Source organism: Prosopis cineraria, unplaced genomic scaffold (assembly GCF_029017545.1).
Source record: "Prosopis cineraria cultivar Desert tree isolate PC_DT_omini unplaced genomic scaffold, ASM2901754v1 PC11, whole genome shotgun sequence".
Lineage (NCBI taxonomy): Eukaryota > Viridiplantae > Streptophyta > Magnoliopsida > Fabales > Fabaceae > Prosopis > Prosopis cineraria.
The window spans coordinates 17,983,285-18,009,260 of record NW_026555342.1 but is presented as its reverse complement, the minus strand read 5'-3'; the positions used below and the strand labels follow the sequence as shown (position 1 = coordinate 18,009,260).

The 25,976-nt window shown below is 34.8% G+C and overlaps 1 protein-coding gene and 2 pseudogenes across 2 annotated transcripts; 2 read left to right on the top strand and 1 right to left on the bottom strand.

Annotated features, from left to right (window-relative positions):
• The first annotated feature begins 2,522 nt into the window (after positions 1 to 2,522).
• LOC129286239 (rust resistance kinase Lr10-like) lies at positions 2,523 to 7,579 on the top strand (annotated as a pseudogene).
• A 3,481-nt stretch (positions 7,580 to 11,060) lies between these two features.
• On the bottom strand, positions 11,061 to 14,567 carry LOC129287083 (rust resistance kinase Lr10-like). Of its 2 annotated transcripts, XM_054923239.1 has the most exons (4): positions 14,427 to 14,567; positions 12,598 to 13,221; positions 12,482 to 12,508; positions 11,061 to 12,386 (listed from the first exon to the last, which is right to left on the bottom strand). In XM_054923239.1, the coding sequence occupies exons 1-4, from the start codon at positions 14,449 to 14,451 to the stop codon at positions 11,275 to 11,277; spliced, it is 1,788 nt and encodes a 595-aa protein (XP_054779214.1). In that variant the 5' UTR covers positions 14,452 to 14,567; the 3' UTR covers positions 11,061 to 11,274. The 2 variants fall into 2 exon arrangements, with proteins under 2 accessions (XP_054779214.1, XP_054779213.1); XM_054923238.1 differs by lacking the exon at positions 14,427 to 14,567 and having other exon boundaries at positions 12,598 to 13,694.
• Positions 14,568 to 14,584: 17 nt separating this feature from the next.
• On the top strand, positions 14,585 to 23,283 carry LOC129287082 (rust resistance kinase Lr10-like; annotated as a pseudogene).
• The last annotated feature ends 2,693 nt before the right edge of the window (positions 23,284 to 25,976 follow it).

Here is a 25,976-nt window from a genome sequence, read left to right as displayed (position 1 = left end):
CACTTGGAAAGGGATTCCTAAAAAGGATCGATGTTGTCGTAAATCATCAATAATAGTAAAATAGCTTGTGTGTATTCAATGGTTTTTTAAAATTTAATTTACCAGATAAAGATAGAGTTAGCATGGTTGCCATTTAATTTGGTCATCCCTAACATGTAATAAATCTTAACATGTATATAAAAATCAAGAAAAAAAGTAGCAGAAAAAATAGTATACATTGTGTCCAAAATTACAAGAACAAATAGGCAAATAGCAGTGGAAAGATGCCTCATCTTAATTTTCATTTTATTATATTCTCCCTCTAGTCCTTAATATGAGACAAATTTTAAAATATATTTTTGGTTTTTAATATAAGTCAGAGTAATTAATATTTTTTCTAATTTTACTCTTATTTATTTATTTTTTTAATAACAACAATTTATTATGGCTATTGATTATAAAGAAGAGTAAAATTGGAAAGTTACATATGTTTAAAATAATTTTAAGGATATAACTAGCATTTTTTTTTAATAAGTGTGAAGTTTGTTAACTGCTTTACAGTAAGGACGGAAGGGAGTATTAGTTATCAAATTCAATTTTATCCAATATGAAATTTCTTATATTGACTTTTAAGTCTACTCATGCTTGATAAACATCCTAGCTAATAATTTCATGTATTATCTTGTTTGGTTTCTATAAAATAGACATATTTAACATTCTACAGGCCCATCTTCTTTTATGATGAAACTCATTGTATTGATTGGTGTGGTTGGAATGGTTGATGAGATCGTATGTGCCAGATTCTGAATATCAAAAGAAAGTGTCCACGATATATGTCTAATTAATGTGACCCACAAACATTATGTTTTTGCACAATCGTAAAATGCTGTCTTAATGTTTAGAATCTTGCCAATAAGTGGATAAGTGGGTTGCTCTAATTAATTTCTCTCTTTCCCTGGAAACTTCATGGGTATTTCCCTCGTCACTTTGTTGAGAATTTGTCCTCAAAAATGAATTTAATGATGTTAAAGCACATCAATTGCGGGTTGACTTGAAGTCAATGAGTGGCCTTTTATTTTCATCTTCTTATGATTCCATCCTAACTATCATCCGACGTCAATTATACGACATATCGATTTTCATCAATATATAATAATGTAATCTGGCTAAAAAATTATAGCAGTATAATTATTTTTCATTTTAATATATTTAATAATAAATAAATAGAAACAATTGAAAATGTAGTTTTCTTATGTTTAATATTTATTGAATCGTGTAAATTCAATTTATTTGTTTTTATTTAATTTATATTATATTTTATAGAGCTGTAGAATGAAACAAAATCCTCATATTATCATTATGATCTCCATTTCCGTTGAAAATTCTTGTGGCAGTCATTAATGGGTGGGGGGCGGTACATGGCATTGACTCAACTCAACCATTATTAATTTCTTTAATTATCAATCACCCACAATCATCAAAATACATCTTAATCTTAATTATAAGGTAAAGTTTTGAAATCCTACTTGATTCTAAATGCATGACAAATATATGGTTGTTGATTTTAACCTTAACCCCCCCTACTGCATCAAGTTTGTTACCATGTTTTTAATTTCTATACAACAATTTATTAGAGTCATTAATTTCAATGAAGGCAAAATTTGAACGTTACACATATTTTTTTTTTACAAGTTTAATTTCCTGCATATCAACTACTCCTTCCATTTTTATTTATTAAAAAAAATTATATCATACAATTTAAGAAAATCAGTTAACTATACTAACTATGTTTTAAAATAAAAGAATTGGACTATAATATTCTTCATTAATTATGTTAATCAAACTTTTATTAATTATTTCTTATGCATAACTGGTAAAATTATGAGGGATAATTTAACAATTTGCAATAAATGCTTATTGAAAAATGTGAATTTACTTATATAAAAAAAAAGTTAAAAGTGACTGTTTCTCTTATAAATAAAAATAAAGAGAGCATCACTTGCTGATTATTAGATATTTGCTCACAAACTGTTAGTCAATATTTTTTATTTATGCCAAGATCTCTTTGCCAAGAAGCTTCTTGGATTATTTTCCAAGAAGTTATCATGAGGACCTGAAAACGTGTATCTGGCTTTATTGATGCATTTCTAGATAGTGAAGCTTCAAACAAACTAAAAGACTCAAGGAGTTTCGTTAGTTTATGCAGTGCATACAGACTTTGAGAACTATCACCTCGGTTTGTAGACTTGTTTCTACCTTTCTGATACTTCACAATGACAAACGAGAGAGAGTATGTTAGGTGGAGAGAGAGAGAGAGAGAGTAAAAGAGAGAGAGAGAGAGTCGGTGGAGAGAGTAAAAGGGATCTTAGGTCTAGAAATTTCACTTCCTCCGTATACAGTAGTCACTGGCATTGGTGACTACCGAGGTTCCGTCCGCCGTTGCTTGTTGATTGAGTGTGTGAGTATGTGGCTTCCTTCTTCCCTGCCGTGATGCCATCTGGTGTGTATGCGGGCTTGAGCTGCAACTTGCTTTATCCTCTGTTATGGGTGTTATAAAAGAGCACGCTAAACCTTCTCCTTCTTCCTCCTTGAATCGTTGCTGCTTTTTTTCAATTTTAGCTGTTATTATCGTCGGTATGCTTGCCTCTACTCCATCTGTCGTTGGTCAGTCAACTCGTGATCTTTGCACTCTGTTTTTCTTTATTTATTTCAGATTATCGAGCTTTTTCTCCCTTCTTTATCCAGGTGCATGTGTGAGTATTTAGATCTTCCTTTTCTTTATTATCACTAGTGATTATCGTTGGAAAGAGTTGGAGACTTGTGCTGCACCCGTTGCTCCGGCTATCTTTCATGTTCTTTGTCTCTGTTTTTTCCTCTTCATTTTCTGCTTTAGTTCTATCTGTGGCGTCACCTTCGAGTAACAGCTGGGATGAGAAACCAAGTTGCCAGAGCTGCGGCAGTGCTGTTATGAGTATGGATTATTATTGTTGATTCATTTCCTGTGTTTCCTTGCGAGTAGTGCCCAGTTTTCTGCTTCCCTGTTCTGCTGCAAGCTTCATTTTCTTCTTCTCTCTCCTTTATTGTCCATTGCCATCTGGGTTAAGGAGGTGAGAAATTTTGAACTCTCCTATTGTTAATCTACTGTGTCGTGAGAGTAAGAGATTAGGACATGTGTGCTATGCGTATACGTGAAATGCAGAAGTAGAGTTTGTGAGTGCTACTGTTACTGTTTGGTATGTGTAATCATGGCAACCTCACATTGTTCTGTCATTATTCATGCTGTTACGTAGGGAGAAGAAGACTGAAATTTGAGCTAGAAATTCATCTAACTTGGAAATAATATATGATATATGTGAGTTGAGGATTGGGATTTCAAAATTTATTCCCTTTGTGACTGTGCATACATGCATTAAAAAAAACAAAAACAAAGAGAAGAAGAGAGGAGGAATTTCTATTTAAATGAATATTGTGGTTATGCAAGGAAGCAAGATGATATTGTAGATTGAGATTCCAATTAGAAATTATGGAATTAGTGATATTGCAAGGTCTCAATGAAACTGAAAATTTAGGAAGGAAAATATCAACATTAACTTAAGCAATTATGTATGTATGTTGTTTGGTAAAATACCCAGGACAAATTTATTTATTTATTTATTTGTTTATTTATATTCTAATAGGGTGTGCAGAAGAAAGGGAACCTGACCAAAATTAAAAGAAAGGATATCTTTAAAAATTTTAAAGCTCCAACGAGTAAGTGAATAGCATTCCATTTAATATTTTTATTTTTATTTTAATAGCCTCTTCCTGAAATATTTTATTCTTATGAACTATATTAATTATGAAAATTATGAGATATCAGTGAAAGACAAACGAGTTATGATATATGCATTTATTGATTCTTACAAAGATATTTCCAAGTTTGATGAAAGTATTCTTGTATAGTTGTTAAACTTTGAAATTTATTGGATACTCAATTAATACAAATTTATGATTTTGACAAACGTTGAGATTTGGCACAATTCATGCGAGTTTGATTTTGAGAATGAAAATTTAAATTCAAAATAATTATTTCTCTCACATGTTGAAACGGGATTTCTAAGAGAACTCTATACAGAACACTGCTGCTAACGGCAATTCTGTTAGCCCGTAGCGCGCTGTGGTTAAACACTAGCTAGTTTGTTTCGTGAGTTTTATTCTCACGTTGGATATTCATGGGCTTCGTACCCGTATTTGATTTCGTGGCCTGAGTCGTGTTTAGTTACTTACCCTCGTGGGCTGTGTGTCCATGTTTGATTCGTAGCTCTGGCTGCGTTTGGTTACTTACCCTCGTGGACTGGTGTGTCCACGTTTTTCGTGGCATAAGCCGCGTTTGGTTATTTACCCTCGTGAACTGAGTGTTCACGTTTGTAACCTGTTCTGTTGAGTTCTCAAAATTTTAAATGTTGATTAATTTGAGTTATATGAGAGCAGATGGTTTTCTTTTAAGCATGATAACATAAATTGTTTTCTACTTATTCTTATTTTTCAAATATGATTATGACTTATATGCTCATAATTTGGTGGAATTACTTTCAATTATTTGACACCATTATTAGAGACTGTCAATTTAAATTTTTAAGAATTTTACAATGGGAATGCTATTCACTGAAAAAATTATTTGACTTCAGATTGGTTAGCTGATGCCGATTCCACCAGCGACCTCTAAAAGGGCAACTAGCTACAGTGGGTGGATATTTTGATTGGTATTATTGCCTTTATGTAAATATATAATTTGTATGTCTTTTTGATTTAAGAGAAAGAGTAGATGCTCCACATAGGTTGTTGATAAACTTTATTTTTGATCTGTATATTGGTTGCTGGCTGGAAGGAGCTACGCTCCTGAGTTATACTGTTATCTGTCAGAATTTTGTTGTAGAATTTTTGGGAGATCCTAATTACAAGAGAGGTTCTGCCGAAATTTTACAAAAATATCGATACTCTCTTATGATATTGAATTTAATAGTTATTTTAATTCTCATAGGATTTGATTAAATTTTGTTCCTTTCTTTTGTAAAATGAAATAAATGTTTATTTTGAGGCTTACGGGAATTGTAAGTGACTCATACCCGTACCAGTCACCCTCTATTTTGGGGCGTGACAACTAGTCTGTGAGAACAACAGAACTGTATTGTATTAAACTATGGGAGGCACTTGGTGCAGGCCATTTACGCCACTAACTCCACCGCTCTGCAATCCATCACCGGTGAAGTTGACGACCACAACTGCTATGCAATCACTCGTCATTCTCTTCCATACAACAATTTCACTCACGCTTTCACAGCCAGAGAGAGACAAACCACACCCCAAAGGTTACGGTTATTATACGGGAGAATTAGTGTTGCTCAGCTGCGAAAACCCAAATCATACTCATCTTTATACGGATATTGTGGAGCCTTGTACAAGCGAAGAGCCAAAAACGCATTATTCTTATGTGCTGTCATCAGGGCGTTATCAAAAAGAATATCTTATGTGGTAGAGTCGTGCAAAATAGATTTGATGGTGAAGGTGTCGCCATGGGGGCCAATGACATGTAATGAGAATTGTTCATATCCACGAGTTCAGAGCCAATAGGTTAAAGGGATTGACATCAAATGGCGACCAAATCGTTGTGGAGACTTGGAAGGAGAGGAAGTAGGTAAATGCTGGTCTGAAAATGCCACAAATATGGTTCTTTGTTGTGATTTAAATCCCCTTTTTGTTGCTCTTCAAGGTAATCACGCACAGTGTTCTTTTTTTCTTTTAAAAAAATAAGAAATAAAAAGAAAAGAAAGATGAAAAAAAGATTATCCTGGTGGGAATCTAACAGAAACTTCTAATGTTTTGAATTTTGACAACGCAGATTTGGCTCTTACGGGATGTCTATAGGCGAGAGAAGCAAAGTTTTCTCCTTGTTGGAAATTTTTTTAGCCCTTTAACGTCATTGTTGGTGCTTTATGAATTTATTATACTTGTTAGTTTGATTCCAATACCTGTAGCTATAAACAATTAGAAAAATGTCAATCCATGAAATTCTTTTTATTTAGTGAATTTAGAACTGATTCCTTTGAGGACTTGTATATATGGAGAACTTGTCGAATTAAATTGTCAAATTAAATTTGTAACTTTACCTTTTCATCAACAATTCTATCAATTTGCAGACCTTCTCTGTTTATGATAGCATATAATCAGTCCATAACCCCAAGACGCATGTGTAAATAGGGTTGAAAACTCTTTAATACCCTGGACTGAAGAATTTTAGAAGTTAACATTGAGGAAATGTAATTTTAGTTACCAAAAAATTCAGGTGTCAACTATTTGTCTTGGTCCTTAAATTTCTTTTAAAACATAATATCTTGTCAGTCCCTGAGCAAGAACGCCTGTCTGTCCTATTTTTTCTTTACTTGGAATTTTAATGAGTCATCAGAACTACATTTGCCTTAATATAGAATATATCTTTTGACAAACAAAAAATTAGCTTGGTTCCTTGCGTGTGCTAAACTCATATCTGGTCATATAAATCTAATTATATGGCAAGAATTGAGTTAATACTAACAATCGAATCTTTTGCACAGTGTTTTTTTGGTCTGTAGCTAAATTTGCACTAGGTGCCCCCCTTGCATTTGTACTTTTGATTTGTCGATGGAGAAGAAGGCATCAATATTATGACGACAATGTTGAGGACTTCCTCCAAAATAATAGTAACTTGATGACCGTCAAGTACTCTTACTCAGAGATCAGGAAGATGACTAAACAAGTTAGGTGAAGGAGGCTATGCTTATGTCTATAAAGGTAGCTTCGAAGCAATTGCGGTGTTGCCGTTAAGTTACTGAGAAAGTCCAAAGCCAATGCCCAAGATTTCATCAGCGAAGTTGCCACTGTTGGCAGGATTCATCATGTCAATGTGGTGCAGCTAATCGGATTCTGTGCTGAAAGAAACAAGAGAGCTCTTGTTTATGAGTTCATGCGTAATGGATCTCTTGACAGGTACATTTTCTCAAAGAAACAGGGGAATGCGTTGATCAATTTTGAAAAAATATTTAATATTTCTCTAGGGATTGCTCCAGGAATTGAATATTTACATCGAGGATGTGCTTTGCAAATTCTACACTTTGATATCATACCCCACAATATCCTTCTTGATGAGAACTTTAATCCAAAAGTTTTGGATTTTGGATTGGCTAAGTTGTATCCATTAGATAAGAGTATTGTATCTTTGACGAATGCAAGGGGAACATTTGGATACATGGCGCCTGAATTTTTGTACAAGAACATTAGAGGGATATCATGTAAAGCTGATATTTATAGTTTTGAGATGTTGCCCATGGAAATGGCCGGGAGAAGAAAGAATACAAATGTCATTGAACATTCTTGGCAAACATATTTTGCCAAATGGGTCTACGACCAATTTGAGGAATCAATAGATGAGGGTAATACCTCAGATAAGGAAAGGAAAATTGCAAAGAAGATGATTATAGTAGCTTCACATTGCATACAAATGTATCTTAGTGATCGACCCTCGATGAAAAAAGTCATAGTGATGCTTGAGGGAGAAATTGAGCTCCAAGAACCTTTACCACCCTAAATTTATCTAACTTAATTGGCAAGAAGGGTTACAAAATTTGATACAGTTGTACTCATGACAATTTCAGTTCAGAATGAGTTATCGTTTTGCAATGAACCTGTAAAACTATTATAATTGTTAGCATGTTCAATGTTTGCTTAGCATTTTGATTTACTGGACTTTCAGCTTTTAGAAGGATAACAAAGTCATCCAGTAATATTTCTCTTTATTAGTTATGGATTTTGAAAACAATTTGGATTAATATTGTTTGAATGACATAATTCTGATGGATAGTTTAAGTATATGTTGATATAATTAATCCAATAGGTCTTCCTAAAAAACGAAGTTACAGAAGATCGTATTAAGCTCCACATTATATTTGATAATACAATTTATTTTATATCCTTTGCGTAGAAAGTCCTCCTAGGAGTGATTAATTGGTAGTGATCCATGGGGTCCTTCTGTCAATTGGAAAGGGACTCATTGAAAGGATGTCGTGGTAAATCATCGTTAATAGTAAAATAGCTAGTTTGTATTCAATGCTTCTTCCTTAGTCTTTTGATCATTTGGCATGATTATTGTCATTTAGTCATGCCTAACATGTATTGAAATTCTAGACGAAACGTAACCACACACACACACACACACACATCACACCTAGAATCTCATGAACAAATAGGTGAATAGTAGCAGAATGACACCTCTTTTTAATTTAAAACCTCAATATTTAAATTTATGAATTCTTCCATTTTATAATATACTCCCTGCAGCCTTAATATAAGACAATTTTTTTAAAAAAATTCAGACTTTAATATAAGTCAAAGTTAGAATAATTAATATTTTTTCTAATTTTACATATTTATTTTTTAAAAACTACCATATTAAGGATATAACTACCTGTTTTTTTAGTAAGCGTGAAGTTTGTTAACTGCTTTATATCAAGGACCGAAGAGAATATTAGTTATGAAATTTAATTTTATCCAATACGAGATTTCTTATATTGACTTTTAAGTTCACTCATTCTTGACAAATATGGTAGCTAATAATTTCTTGTATTATTTGGTGTCTAGAAAATAGAAATATTTAACTTAATTACTACAAGCCAATCTTCTTTTATGATGAAACTCATTGCATTGCCAGATTCTGAATATCCAAGCAAGTGTCTACGATGTGTCTAATTAATGTAACCCACAAACATTATTATTTTGCATAATGGTAAAATGCTGTCTTGTTTAATGTTTAGAATCTTGCCAATATAGTCGGTTTCTCCAATTAATGTCTCTCTTTTCCTGGAAACTTCATGGGTATTTCCCTTGTCACTTTGTGCAAAATTTGTCCTCAACAATGAATTCAATGATATTAAAGCACATCAATTGCGTTTGACTTAAATTCAGTTATTTGGCTTTTTTGTTTTCATCTTCCTATGGTTCCATCCCAGCCATTGTCCATTATACGTCAAATCGATTTTCAACGATATATAATAATATAACCTAGCTAAAAAAAAATTATAGCAGTCTAATTATTTTTCATTTTAATATATTTAATAATAAATAAATAGAAGCAATTGTAAATGTAGTTTTTTTATATTTAATATTTATTGAATTATGTAAATTCAATTTATTTGTTCTTAACTTTTTAGTTAATTTATATTATATTTTATCAAAATCCTCATATTATCATTATTATCTCCATTTCCGTTGAAAATTCTTGTGCCATTCATTAATGGGTGGTGGAGGTGGGTTGGTGCAAGGAATTGATTCAACTCAACCATTATTGATTTCTTTAATTATCAATGAATCACAATAATCCAAAATACATCTTAGTCAAGGCCAGATAATGTATTGATTTAAGGTGGAAATTTCAAAAGTCTTTTTTTTTTAACTTTTAATATAAAATTTTTGTACAATTCAGGAAAAAAATCAAAACAAATTCAAAATAGGCCACTTCACAAAATTAAACTTCAAATGACCGTATCTTTTATCTTTTTTAATTTTCAAATGTAATTCTTATAAAATTCACAAAACGTTAAAAAAAAAAAACCTCATGTGCGTTTTTATTTTATGTCTTGCGCTTTTGAAGTTCTGTAAAGATTTTTATAATAAAAAATCTAAAAAAAATTAAAAAGTCAAAAGCTGATGGTTTTAGTTTTAGGATTATAGATGAGACTAATAATAATATATATCAAGAATGGAAAATCACGAAGAATATTATAATAGATTCCCGTTGCACACAAATGATCAACCCTCGATGAAAAAATGTTAATATAAAGAGCCTTGAGCAAAAAATTGACCTCCAAGAAAATATTTACACACACACACACTACATAGTGTCCCCATTTCAATGTAGTTTTTCCTTTTGTCAATGTATATGGTAGAATTGCTTTAATTAATGCCTCTTTTTCTTTCGACCAAAAAAATGCAAACCACTTCCTAGAAACTTCAAAAAAAAAAATTTTCCTTATATCCTTTGTGGAAAAAGTGTTATCAATATTGAAGTCAGTAGAGATAAATTTCATCAATTATGGTTGATTAAGAGTCAATGATTTATCTTTTTATTTTCATTTTGTGTAACCTAGAAAAGGATATCATGGCGGGCTATGAGTATTTTTATATTTTTTAAATAATAGTATGCTTTAAATCTGTTCTTATTTATCATTTTTTTCTTTAATGTTTCAATTCTAAATCTTTATCTTCTAAGTGAATGTTTTAAAAGCCGGACTGGGCATTAAATCAAAAAGTCAGTGATTCTCAATTTTTATGGTTTAACCAATTAAACCAACGGTTGGACTAATGATGTAATAATTCAATAAAAATAATATTGCATATAATAAATATAAGAAAAAATTTATTAATAAAATGACATAACATAACTGTAACTTAATGACATTGTAAATTATAATTTTATAATTTGTTAAATATAGATAGATTTTAGTTAAATTAAATATGAGTTGACTCAAAAGTATCTGTATTTACACCAACAATTATCAACATCTTTATAAAAGGATGATTTCAAATCATATTTTATACATGTGAATTATCCAAAAATAAAGCTCATTTATAGTGTGATCTAATTTTTGAATTTCTAGTTTTTTAAAATTTTTAAGCTTTTTTAATATTATGTTTAAAACCGTCTAGTTTTATGAAAACCACTCTAGTTCCCAGTTCAACTCCGATTTCTGGCTTAATAGTGGCTTAACTTCAGTCCAATCTAACTCAATTATAAAAATGATTTTTTGGTTCAAACTGATCTATTAACAACTCTGATAGACAGTTCGACCAGTTTGACAGTCCAGTTCAGTTCGGTTTTTAAATCATTGATCAAAATAGAGAAGCCATTCACATATATGCATATAGTTTGCAGTCCTTTTCCTTTCCGTTTCATACAAAAGGATCATGTATTTCCTTCAAGATGATAAATAATGGTGTAGCTTTTGTGAACCATGTGGCTTGTAAATACTGTACTGGAATTTTTTTTTTAAAAAAAAAAGACTGTTTACAAACTCTGGGAACAACATGGAGACTTTATTATAATTTATAACCTTGTAGAATATTTTCCATGTCTAACTGGGTATGATCATATTTTGAACCTTGTATCAACAACAAGCAAAAGACTGGCAACAAATCTAAACTCAGACTTACACCTTACCTAGCTCATTATACAACAAAGTAAGAAAAACAATACACAAATAGTTAGAGTATACATCAATCATCTCAACTTCACTCTATTTCAGAAATGACAGATAACTCTGGCTTCAATCTCCTTGCTCCATTAACAACGCTTGTTCTGGTTGCATGTGTAGACCCAAAAGGATTAGGAGGCAAAATTAGCTTTTCATCATCTCCTTCCAACATTTGAACCACATTCTTCATGGTTGGACGATTTGCTGGATGCCATTGAATGCACCAAAGTCCGATAATAGATAGTTTTCTTGCAATTTTAGTGTCCTCCTCTCCCTCTATATGGATTTGTATGTCTTCATTGTTCTCTAAAAGATTGTAAATCCATTGTGGGTAGTAAACTTGTTCAGTATTTTCTGCTGTGACATCTGTGATTTTTCTCCCTCCAACCACTTCAAGGAGCAACATTCCATAACTATAAACATCTGATTTATAGGATACATTGCCAAAATTTCGAGAAAAAATCTCTGGTGCAATGTAGCCCAAAGTGCCCCTAGCTGTTGTCATTGACACAATGCTTTGATCCTTTGAACACAGTTTGGCCAAACCAAAATCAGATATTTTAGGCGTGAACTTATCATCTAGAAGAATGTTGTGAGGTTTGATATCAAAGTGAAGAATTCGTTTGTCACAATCTTCATGAAGATACTCAATTCCTTTGGCTATGCCAAGAGCAATATCATGAAGCTTTGCCCAACCCAGAAAAAGGTCCTTTCTGTCAGCTGAAGTTATGAATTTCTGCAATGAACCATTAGGTAAGAATTCATAAACCAGAGCTCGTTTGAATCCATCTGCACAGTAGCCAACCAAGCGAGCAACATTGACATGGTGAATTTGACACATTGTTTCCATTTCATTGATGAACTCTCGTCCATTCCCTGTGGAAGTGTTTAGGAGCTTAACAGCAACCAGAATTTCATTAGATAGCTTCCCTTCATAGACAGTTCCATAAGCTCCTTGTCCAAGTTCATCCTTGAATTGATTTGTGATTCGCTTTATATCTGCATAGGAGTACCTAGCTGGCCTAAGTGCTTTGTAATCCTCCAAAAACTTCCTAATTTTCTTGTAACCTTGCCTCTCGAGGCTAGCTGCATAGACCCAATAAATAATAACTCCAACAAATATGAGCAGGAACGGGCCTAAGATTTCACCTAAAAATACACCAACATATAGTGTTGTTAAAATTGATATTGTGGATCTTTTATCTTCAATGTGCGAAATAAATCATTTGCTGAAGAATATTTACCAGAAAGTTCTATCTTTTTTGGTGGACCTGAAAAAGTAAATCAACTTCATATCAGCTATTCATAGATTTTAAACTCACAATTCATGAAGTTATTATGAATGAAGAAAAAATTATACCTTTACGAGGGCTTTTGATACATTCATTTTCACGTTCAACTTTGTCTTCTCTCAATTTACACTGCCCTCCATTTTCTTCACAGTTTCTGCAATCCGGTTTGGGCCAAGATAGACTTATTGTATGGTCACTGTAAATAAATGGCTCAGGCACTGATGTGTAATTAGGAATTCTCATGCATGATAACAGAGGGTTGTCCATGATTCTCCCTGTGTACGGTATAGCTAAAACTTCATAGCCAGGAACATCGAGGCAAGAAAAGTCCCCCCATTGTCGAAATTCTGAATTTCTACGAGACGTCCCTGAACAGTTGAATAATGCATATCCACCTGATCCATAATCGTAAGTTGACCGAAAAGGAGATGAATATAAAGTGAGATGAGGAAGGCATCCATCAGGATCAGATACAGTTACGAACTGTGATTTATAGTCTATGCCTTGGACGAAAACCTTGACAGAGGAAGGCAGCTCGAGCACTGTCTTATTTGTTTCAGTACAGTATACATCAAAGCCAGAACCATAACCACATGCTTCTGGCTGTTTTCCTTTGAGTCTAAAGGGGAATCGAATCTCTGGTCCATAAACACTACACCTTGATTGTATGCATGGATCATGGAGAACAGGTTCTGCAAAAATAGTTGGAAAGAAACAGAGGAATAAGAACAGGATGGCCAATCGGCCATGCTTGACATGCAAGTGCTGTTTCATTTATCTTTTGTTCTTCAGAAAAATCGTTGCGTATAAAGCTTATACTTGAAACCAAACTTGCAGTTATGTGCAAGTTTGAACACTATAGAAAGGGAAAGCAATCACACCCCCCTCCTGGAGATTTGGAGGTCCCTTCGATGCTATTTGCAGGAAATTTCCAGGAAAAATGATGGAGTGAATGGGAGAGTTCCTTCCTCAATGAATGAAACCAATTTTCAAACCTTTCATTTTCTTCCTTTACACAGTAAGTCAACCTGCAATTCATCAATTGCTTGGCGGTAGTGGTCGAGTGGGACTTATTATTGATTCTAAAGGCACCCATAATTGATGTCTTTAAGTCAAGCCGTCTGATATGGAAATTTTTTTTATTTTTGGCCAAAGGCTGATGCGGCATTGACTTGGACAAATTCTCAAGACCTGTATTTCGTACTGTATTACTGTTGGCTCCGAAACATTGTCTTGATGAATTATTTTATTACATTCAGTTCCCACTTTTTAACCTTTTTTACTAGAAAGTGATTTGTTTACACAGCATGGTGTATATCTTGTGAATCTACTGCAAGTTTCTTTCTGGGGTCTCTTTGTGTTTAATATTATACCAATAATTAATATACAGACGTTAAGTGGAGAAGCAGAGAAGAGCGAAAGGCTCAATGCTAGCTTTCCAAACACGCTATCCTCCTTCAAGAGACCAGAAAAGAACATCATGCAAAAGGTAAAATAACGGCAAAAGTTCATTAGAATCCAATATAATAACTTTATCCACCATCTAATAGACATTTCAAGAATCCGGTAAAGATATAACAATGGACATTGAAATTTCAACTTGGAACTACGAATGGACATTGAAATTTCAACTTGGAATTACCCAAACTTTTTACCACTGTATAGCGGCAATGTAGAACCTGGCACAAGCGAAGCTACATAAACGCGTTGTAGAATCAAATGAAATATCCTTTACGTGAAAAGTCTGATTGGCAGGGGTGGAATGGTCAAGCCGGCCCGCGCCAAAAAGGACGTTTCTCATTATCGCTGAGTTTATTAATGATGACAATTGTTATAGGCAAAATACGCGAGGAAGTTTCCGGGAAAATCACAGGCATTGACAAAAGCAAAAGCTCACCAGCCACCACATCGACAGCCAACATTCTCTGTTGAACAAACCAATCGGACACTATAGTGTGTTGAGAATCATCATCTTGGCTTCAAACACTCACTCCACATTCCACAATCACTTTCTTTAGCATAACAACATAATCATCATACCGATCCCATTCAATAATGTTACCGCAAGTCTTGTTCATCCTTGGGTTCATCGTGACCACTATGTTTCTCTTCAGTTACCCAAGTGTACTTTACGACATCGCAGGTGTATTGCACAGCAACATCTTATATCCCACGCTGCATCGCCATGAATACCCTGAAGATAATAGCAGTCATTACAAATTGACATGCGAAAACAACCAGACAGTAATTTACATATACTATGGTACACCCCGTTTGCAAGCCCTCTTTACAGCTAATTCCACTCTTCAAGCTGTCAGCGTTGGATCCAACAGCAATAATTGCTCCACCATCCTCACTTTTCCTTCCTTCACATACAACAATATCAGCCAACAAGTTGACCAGGAAGAAACAAAAGAAGAGATTGAATACTATCGTTATTATAATCCTTATTATTATTTTGACTATGATTACTTGTTTTATTATTATCATTATGGTTATTATCCGAAAAGGAAAGGAATCATACACCTCAACTGTGAAAATCCAATCTCTTCTATTCAGTACCAGGTCAACGCGGAGCCATGTAGAAAAGAAGGGCATTATTCACATGTTTTAGCATTAAATGCAAGTGTTTTTCAGGTGCCAGAATTTTGCAGCATTGACTTCACACTGAGGGTACTGCCTCGAAGGCCCAGGACATGCAATCAGAAATGTTCGAATCCGAAAGAACAGATTGAGGAGGTGAAGGGGCTTCAAGTCAGATGGCAACCAATCCCCTGCGTGGATACTGATCGCTTCATCATGTCGGAGAATGATGGGCCCATCAAGGAAGGTGAGTTTGCTATTGTGGTCGCTATAACTAGTTAAAGAAATTGTACTGGCACCAAAGTTTTAACTGAAATACTGGTTAAAAAAAAAAAAAAAGTGTTTTAACTGAAATATTCAAGGCTGGCTAGCTACTCATGTCCACTATACATTTTTCATTTCTTGATCTTATAAATAAGAGTGACTATGGGCAACATTACATGAAAAGGTATATTAATTTTCACTTCATTTAATCTGTTATGGTTATTAGTTTTAGACATTAATTTATGAGTACACTTACAGAGCCCACATTATGCAGATGAAAATATTTGGATGGTCGTCTCCTATGTTGGTAAGCATCTAAATTTCATTTTTTTTTTAATTTAGATAAATTTAAATTCTATAAGAAACATCATTGTTACACACACGCACAATGAAATTCTTCTTTTTCCTTGAAGCTATTACATAATCTAATCATTTTCTATTTTGCTTTTCACTTGTCATACTATCAATCATCAACAGGGTCTCTGGCTGTTTCTCACTGTAAGACCTCTCTATTCCTTTGGTTTTTCTTCTGGCCTCTTACCTATCCCAAATTGTTTGATGTCAGACAATTCAAGATTTTATACTATTAGGCGCTCCTTAAAGAACGTAATTCATCACTTGCATTTAACATTCAAAAGTAAATTATGGTTTTACTAGAGCCCAACTCAAGTGTTGACGCTGAAGATCGCCCACTGGGCTTATACCTCTATTACTCTCTCACTTTCTGTTTAGGGATTTAAACACTACTTTTTTATGCCTACGTCGTCTGTACATAGCATTAAACATAGGAGATTTGTTTAGATTTATCTTGATTTTATAATGATTATGTACCTCGACCAGATCCTAGATTTAATAGAGAGCAAGGGTTTGTGCCTCTATAAAGTGTAAGCTTACCTCAGTGAATAAACAAGTATTTTTCTGGCATCAAACTCTACATCAAGGTACTTAAACTAAAAACTATATTAATAGGGAATGATGTTTTATAATTCTGAGAGGAGAGAGAAGGAAAGAGAGGGAAGGGGAGAGAGAGAGAGAGAATTGAGAGAAGAACAAGAGGAATCAAGGGGGGAAGGTCATAGGAAATAAAGAATCCGAGAAATGCGCACTGAATTACTTCACTGACATTTACAAATCAGAATCTGAACACAACATATGCTTGTATCCTATTCATAGGCTCAATACCTTTCAACCACTCTAACGATCATTTTCTTATCATTATCCTAACAAACTTTAGAATTCATATTCCCGTCACTTACAAAATTACTATTACACAATAATAACCACCCAAAAAAAAAACAGAGATGAAAGTGAGGCAATTTTTGTTGGAATTGAAACAGAGAAGATGCTTCTACATCTGGTAACCTCTTCCACTAGTGCTTCAGTAATAATGTGCCCTTTGCATTTGCCAATTCTCTTGTTCAGAATTTTCTCAGGTTCTGAACTTGTAGGAAGTTCTGGCCAATCTTTTGGATCGCGTCTTTGCTATACAGAATGGGTCTGGCCACCGTTTTAATATGGAAACATGGAATGTTAGGTGGATCCTTGTCTCTTGTGGTAGCTCTAGCTCTAGCCTGGATGGTGTCTTTGCTTTACAGCCCCAATCCTTTCTAGCACCTTGTAGAGACCAAGATATCTAGGAGCTAATTCTAAGAGCTCCTTGATGCTGATAAAATTGTCTATAGAGTTGTAGTTTTGGGAAAACCCATTGTCCCACAGCATACTCCCTATCTGTTCAGTGAAAGTCAGCCCTTTGCCTCATTAAGCTTTCTTCACAGTGTACATGATGTTTTAGAATCCCCATCATCTCTTCTTTAGCTGTAAAGCTTCGGTCTATCACTTCCAAAAAGGAATTTGCAGGTTTCATAAATTTATTCCACAAATTGAGGAGTACGAGACAGAACTATATATCCCAGTTCCAGAAACTCCAAAACAATCAAACAGATTGACTAGAAGATAAGATAAAACAATCTAATCTCTTATAATCCCATATAATTAGGGGTATAACAGAAAAATTTTAAAACTAAATAGGACTTAAATAGTTTAAATAAAAATCTGAATATTGGGCTTGTTGGACTTGTGCCCAAGACGCCATCCAACACTCCCCTCAAGCTGGCGAGTATATATAAAGCATTCCCCACTAGCTACTCAATACATCAAATCTCTTGTGTGGAAGCACCTTGATAAGATAAGCAACTTAAGACTTAGAACGAACATAGTTCAAAGCCTTAATGCTTGCTTGTAGTTTTTCTTTTATAAAGTGCCTATCTATCTCCACACATTTAGTCTTGTCATGATGTATAGGATTATTTGCAACACTATTGCTGCCTTGCCATCACTCCACATTTGAATTGGAAGGTGAAGTTCAAGTTTGACTTCCTTGAGTACCCCAAGGAACCATATTCCCTCACATATACTAAGTGCTACAGCTCTATATTCAAATTCTACACTACTTCATGAAACTAAAGGTTGTTTCTAGCTTCTCCACGTCACAAGGTTCCCTATAGATAAGTAAAGTAACTTGTGGTAGATCCATCATCCAGGAAACCACTATAGTTAGCATCTATATAGATTTCCAGTCCTCTAGAGCTGCTCTTGTTGAAAAAGACTCCCTTTAACAGGATTCATCTTCACGTATCTTAGAATTGCACATAATGTCTCAAGATGTTCTTCTTATGGGCTACTAGCAAATTGACTCACCACCCTTACAGGGTAATTGATGTGTGGCCTTGTATGTGAGAGGTATATCAGTTTTCTTACACGTCTCTGATATCTTTCTTCGTCTACTACAACACCATCATCTTTGGTTTCTCATTTGATACCAAGATCCATAGGAGTACCTAATGGCTTGGCACATAGCATCCTAGTTTCCTGTAGTAAGTCTAAGGCGTATTTTTTCTATGATACAACCACTCCCTTTGTTGATCTTGCCACTTCCATCACTAGGAAGTATTTCAAATGGCCCAAATCTTTCATTCCCTTACTAGAATCTTCTTGAGATTTTGGATTCCTTCATTGTCATCACCTGTTAGGATAATATCATCTACAAATATGATTAATACTGTCATCTTACTACCTGCATGCTTAACAAACATGGTATGGTCAGTTTGACATTGCAAGAAACCCAATTTTATCACACACTTTGTAAATCTTTCAAACCAGGCTCTTGGAGACTGTTTTAAGCCATACAACAACTTATACAATCTACACACTACATTTGTAGTATTAGGACAATTCGCCCCTTTGGGAACATCCATATATACTTCTTCCACATATCCATCAAGAAATGCATTCTTGATATCAAGTTGATACAAAGGCCAATCAGGATTGGCTACTATAGAAAGTAGTACCCTTAAGGCATTCAATTTTGCAACTAGAACAAATGTTTCTTGATAATCTATACCATAAATCTGAGTGAATCCTCTTGTTACCAAACAAGCTTTATATTTATTTATGCTGCCATCTGGGTTATATTTTATAGTGAATATCCACCTGCAGCCTACAAATGATTTCCCTTTGGGAAAAGTAGTCAATTTCTCAAGGACCCTGAATTCATCACTTATTGTCTCCATCCATCTAGGATCTGACATGGCTTCTTGATGTGATGTTGGCAACCTCTCATGATCAATATTGGTAGCAAATAATCTATAATTAGGTGACAAATTGCAGTATGAAACAAACCTGTCAATAGAATGCTTGGTGCATGAACGTGCTCCCTTCCAAATAGCAATAGGCCAACTCAAATCACCAGCAACCGGGCTTGGTTCAGATTCCTGACTTCGCCTCAGAGTGTTTTGGGGGTATATTACCTTCCATCTGCTGTTGCTGCCTTGAATATGATTCATCTTCTTCAACTTGTTCCTCATACTAGCTTTCCTCCTCTGATTCCTCTTTATTGTGATCAACAATATCTTATTCAGGTGCAGGGATAGCTTGTGAGAGAGTTGTAGGTATAGTTTCAGATGTAGGCAAGAAAGATAAAGTAGATTCCAGCATAGTTTGAGCCTCATGGTGGAGTCAGAGATCTGGTTGGAGTTCATTCGGAAATTGTTGGACTGGCACAGGTCTGTAGGTATGCTTAAAAAATCAACTTCCCCATGATTCTCCCCCTGAATTGATTTTTCAGAATAATAAGGAATATCCTCAACAAAAGTTACATCAAGGGGGACAAACATTTTTCTCAATGTAGGGGGGTAGCACCTCTATCCTTTTTGGTTATGAGAATATCCAAGAAAGATGCACTTAAAGGTCTTTGGATCTAGTTTGGTTCTATTGTAATTATGGACGTAAGAAACACACCCAAACACTTTCTATGGGAGAGAGGATATAAGATCGTTATTTGGGCAGGTTTGGGTCAAAACTTGCAAAGAAGACTGAAAGTTGAGGGTTTTAGAAGGCAATCTATTAGCTAAATATGCTGCTGTCAAAACAGCTTCTCCCCAAAATAACTTTGGAACATTATATGTCACCAATAAGTCTCTTGTAATTTCAACTAGTTGTCTATTCTTCCCTTTTGCAGTGTCGTCCTGTTGTGGTGTGTAAACACAGGTGGTTTGATGGATAATACCATTTTCTCTAATATATTGTGCGGTTTGATGGTATTGCTTAAATATTTGCAACATGTCAGATTTGTCATGCATCAAAAGAATCCAAGTCAAACAGGTATATATGATTGTCAATAAACATTACAAACCATTTTGGATGGTCCCCATTTGTCACTGTGAATCAAAGAAAAAGGTTGAGGAGGGTTTATGTGGCCGCGGAGAGTAAGATGTGTGAGCATGCTTTGATAATTGGCAAGTATCAAAATGAAGAGGAATATTTTCATTTAATAAACTTAGAAACAACTTTGACATATAATTGAAGCTAAGATGTCCTATTCTATACTGCATCAACATCAACTCTTTATTCAAAATACCTGTAGAAAGAACCATTTTTGCTCTCTGTTCATAGTGACTTTCAAGGTAATATAACCCTTCAAACTCCTCAGCATTGCCACTCATCTTCCCCGAGCCCAATTCCTGAAATACAATAATTTAACACCACACTTGCTGGTTTTTGTCACCTTTGTAATAGATAATAAATTGCATTTGAGATCAGAAGCATGAAGTACATCAATTAGAATATAGGAGCGAGCTGAAGAGTGCCAATTCCTAAAGCTCTAGTGTGAGTGCCATCATCAACTTTAATGTTAATTCCTCTATAGGGTTTGATCTCACTAAATAAAGATAAATTATAAGTCACATGATCTGTTGCACCCAAATCCACAACCCATGAATTGGGTCTCAAAGCCCTAACTTTGAGTGCTTGAATATATTTGCCTATTTGTGCCAGATTACCCATATTTATCATTCTTTCAGGCATGGCATTGGCACTGCTGTATTTTTCAAGTAGCTTCCTCAAACTACAAACTTCTAACGCACTCAACCCTGTAGGTTCACCAGCATCTGATGCCTTATTGACCAACAGTATATCCCTTGCTATCTGGTCTGGACCTATCTCAGCTGTTTTGTGGCTTTCTATGTAGTTTCTAGCAAATATCTCAAGTATGACCATTTTTACGACAATGGTCACACCAACCCTTTCCTTGCCTTCTCCCTCTGCCTTCGGAATTTTCTCCTTATACTGCTAAGGCCAAGGATTCAGAGTAGTTTAGAGCACTCCGAGTAAAGTAATTTCCACTATCTTCAAACTTTACCACGTGAAATGCCTCACAAAGCATAGGTAGAGGCTGAGAGTCCATTATTCTTCCACAAATGTCTTCAAACTTTGGGTGTAGACCAAGCAAGAAGTCATAAGGTCGTTCCCTGTCCACCAATTTCTTACATATCACATGATCAGCCGTGCATATTTGCTACAAAATTTTTTGCAACATTGAATAATAGATTAGCAGCCTTTGCTCCCCCTGTTTAAGGTCTTTAATCATACCTTTCAGTTGAAATAGAGCAGTTGTATTCTCTATTGCTGAATAGGTATCGCAGGCTGAATCCCAAATCTCCTTAGCTGTCTTTACAAGTGAATACTCCTAGCTTATGTTTGCACTCACGGAGTTTACCAGCCATGTCATCACCATGATATTTTTGGTGTACCCTGACTCAAAACTTTGGGTCGTCTGCTATTGGTTGTGAAGCATCAACCAAGTATTTCTCCTTTCCCTTTCCCCTCAAAAACATGAGCACACTTTGCAACCATTGGAGATAATTATCTCCATTGAGTTTGTGCCAGATAGGGAAGGAGTCGTTAGCACTACTCAACATCTGGGACTGCTCAGTTTCCGTCAAGGCACTGCTAGAGACTTAAATTGATGGGAATTACTCCTTTAGGAAACACTAACCGTATCAAAGATATAACTTCCACTATGATGAACACAGTTACTCAACCAGACGCTGACAACTATAAAGTAACAAATGCATAATAATAAATAAAAACAAGTTAGGGATCAGTGAGCGCCTAAACCTTCATTACATTATTTAAAAATTTACTTCCATCAATAAGAAATTTCCCTTTCAATGTTTGGGAGGGGAAAACATTGGACAGCACTGACATTTGCCTAAGTGAAACTGATTGAATTGAATTGAAATTCTCTAGAGGTTTTGTTTTGCTTCATTCTTTTCTGTTAATTTGTCTTTCCTTTTTTTCCTTTTATAATTTCCTTTTTTTTTGGCAGTTATCCTTTGGTCTGCAGCAAAATTTGTTCTGGGATTCCCCATTGCCGTTGGGTTTCTAATATATAAAATCAGAAGGAGGCATTTATCTGAGTATGACGACATTGAAGACTTCCTACGAAGTCACAGCAATTTAGTGCCCATCAAATACTCTTACTCTGACATAAAAAGGATAACAAAAAATTTCAAACATAAGTTAGGAGAAGGAGGCTATGGTTCTGTATATAAAGGAAAGCTTCAAAGCAAGCGTGGAGTGGCTGTTAAGCTATTAGGAAAGTCAACAACTGATGGACATGATTTCATCAATGAAGTTGCCACCATTGGAACTATTCGTCATTTAAATGTGGTGCAATTGATAGGATTTTGTGCAGAGAGAAGAAAGCAAGCTCTTGTCTATGAGTTCATGCCAAATGGATCTCTTGATAAATACATACTTTCTGAGCATGGAAAATTATCAATAAATTGTGAGAAAATTAATGATATTTCTTTAGGGGTGGCTCGTGGAATTGAATACCTGCATAAAGGTTGTGACAAGCAAATCCTAAACTTTGATATCAAGCCTCACAACATTCTTCTTGATGAGAATTTTGCTCCCAAGATCTCAGACTTTGGATTGGCAAAATTAGATCCAGCAGATAAAAGTATTGTGTCTCTAACTGCAGCTAGAGGCACAATGGGATACATGGCTCCTGAATTGTTATATAAAACATTGGAGGCATCTCACACAAGGCCGATGTTTATAGTTTTGGGATGATGTTGATGGAAATGGCAGGAAGAAGAAAGAACTATGATATTGTGCAGAATTCTTGGCAGACTTACTTTGCAAAATGGGTTCATGATCAGTTCGAAGAAACAATACTTAAAAACAATGCCACAGAAGAAGAGAAGAAGATAGCACAGAAATTGATTACCGTGGCTTTTAGTTGCATTCAGCTGAGCCCAAGTGATCGCCCCTCAATGAGCAGAGTAGTAGAGATGCTTCAAGGAGATGTTGAAGCATCAGAGATTCTGCCACCAGAACCTTCAGAGGATAGTGCAAGAGACAGTTCAATTTGAGCATAAGATGTGTGAAAATGAAATAATTTTTGTCAGAAACAGGTATGATCTATCATGAATTTACATTGAGTCGAACCGCCATGTACATGAAGTAGTGCATCATCTGTTAAGCCATTTTGTATTCAACAAACTAGCATCATAGCACATGCGGTTTCCAGAGTTAAATTACAATAGCCTTTTAGATATAACATATTTATGCTATCTATCTATCTATATCTGTGTGTGGTGTGTGCGTGTGTGTGCACGCATTTACACGCACGCGCACACACGCACACACACATTAATTTAAGAAATATTGTAAACTAAACTCTAGATTATTTTCTCATAATTTTAAAATTTTCATGCATTAGTTATGCAGTGTACTATTTAAAAGCCAAAGGAATTTGTCCTAACGCCAGTTTATTTATCAATGCATTACACGCCCCTATTCATTTGCAAAAATTACCAAATCTTCCCAAATCTTTTCACCGTAAAATCCAAAACCAGTTCGACGAAGATGATGGAAGTACAACTAGCAAAAAATGCTCATCTGATTTACAGTCGTGGATGTACAGTTTTTCAATTTGCAGCTTGGCGGCACTCACTCTTGTTCGTAGCTTGAAATCATCGTGTGAAAGTGCATTTTTCGGGAATCCTTTTTCTCGCCACTTCATGGAACTGTTGGAAGCAATACTCTCCTCCGTACGCGAGAAATTTTTTTTTTTTTTTTGGGGGGGGGGCCAAATTCGTATGCGAGAACGAAGATTGCAACGACAACAAGAACTAATACGAAGAGAGGCTACTCAAACAGAACGATTTAAGGGCCCTAATGGGCTTTCCTTTCTTTTTGGATAGGCCGAAATCAAAGATCCAAACGGGCCCAAAGTATCTGTCATTCTTTTGGGTAAAAATCAGTCCTTTTTTGTTTCTTTGCCAAACATTTCTGTGACTGTCGTACATACTCAGGCCATCCGAATAAGCTAATTACTTGCATGTGTTGGTCCTTCTAGAAAGGGCTATAAGCACTTAAATATGATACCTTGAGTTTGATATCTTTGGAAGAGCTATATTCAATTTGCTCAATAATGTTCAAATCTAACCCAATTAGGTAAATATATTAAAATAATAATAATGATAAATTTAAATTCCAAGCTGCTTCATGTTTCATACTATTAAATTAAACAATTTTTTTAAATAAACTTAATACAATATATTAATAAGTAGTAAAAAATTGTTTTTTATAAAGAAATGAAAATACACCTCTTTCATTTTCTTTCTATAGATACATTTTCCATTTCCTTTCTAAACAATATTTCCCATATACCAAACATATAAATAGTTAACAAGTAAAAAGTTAAATGTATTTAAAAAACATAATTATTAATAGTTTTAAGTTTGGTTTCATATAATTAAACCTACCCTTGTGGCTAGTGATTGTGTGAACTGTAATAGTTTACATTACATTTGTAATATTGCTATTTCTTTTTGTGTGGAATCAAAGCTAGAAAGACAAGGGACATTTGATGCCTTGTTTATCTACCCCTAATGAAAATTATTGAGGAGAGGAAAAACTGGTCGATGCTTATTAAGAATTTTATTTGAAATCCAACTATTAAAATTAATTTTTGATGATTTATATCTAATATAATGGAAAAAACAATAACCAGCCTTTGTTTCTAGTTCCAATTATTTAATTATTCATGTATATTTATATGCTGGGTTTTTTGTTGTTGGGTGGGCATGCCAAAGGAGATGTCCTCAAACCGTGAGTCCCCAGGTTCTTTAATTTGTCACGAATTTCTTGAATACAAGTAATTAAAAATAAAGAAATGAGATGAAGCAAGCAAAAGAAACTGCAAAATTGGAGCAAACATAACACTATGGATCTGTTTGGTCACAAGAATATTCAGCCATGAAATAGTAGTCATGTCACCATTCCTTCTTTCCTCATATTTGGTTGCTTTTACAGATAAGGAGTGACTTCTCCCATGAACAAGGGTTACCATATTTTTAGGAGTGGAGATTATACCTTAAAAAAAATGAGAGAAATCTTGTCACCTGCCTTGATTTTAAATGTATTAACATTTTCTTGAGCCTTTAGAAGTTTCTATTATTTTGGGAAACATTGGCCAACTTTACACTCAATGTTTGCATGTGGGCATGTTGCTTCTAGTCGATTCAGAAATGATACTCGGGTCTAGTTTCTGGGTTCGGGTTCTACTGAGTTGGCTGCTGTTTCCTTTTTCTAGTTAAAAAATTATGTGGTTCGTGGAGCTTTTGGTATTTTACTGCAACCAATTTAAGTGGGCCTCAGAAAGAATGTGGGTCTTCCAACTCACTGTGTCGTCGTTCATGCCCAAATCATTTAGGATTATGTGGCTCCATGCATGATTCTTCAGACGTGACAATCAGCTTAAAGACACAGAGAAGAGGAAGACTTCGGAAATTGAAATTTCTGACCCACGTCGTCTTATCACTCAGCAAAGGAACTCAAATTTAGGCTCATCATTACTCTGAGCCTTCATTAAGAGGGGATTATACAGTGACTATGTCATTGCTCTAGTTTCTTCAAGGCTCAATGGGAGTACATTTGTTATGATGAGTTGTCGTTCTTTTAACTCCTCCTAGCCGCTTCTTCATATTCATGGTCGCGTCATATATCCAGGGTTCGTCTTACAAATTGCACCACCCCATGCACATGTTCTCAATCTCATCTCGAAAAGCATGTAACCAAGGTCTAGGAGTGGGGGGGTGTTTTTTTGTCTTCTGTCTCTATAAATCAGAGGCTTCTCACATGGTGGGTGCATCAAGCTTCTAGTTTCTCTACACTTCTTTCATCCATGGCTGCTCTTACGGAAACCATGCACTTTGACTCCTGCAACATGTTCTTTCGTTGTTGGCGT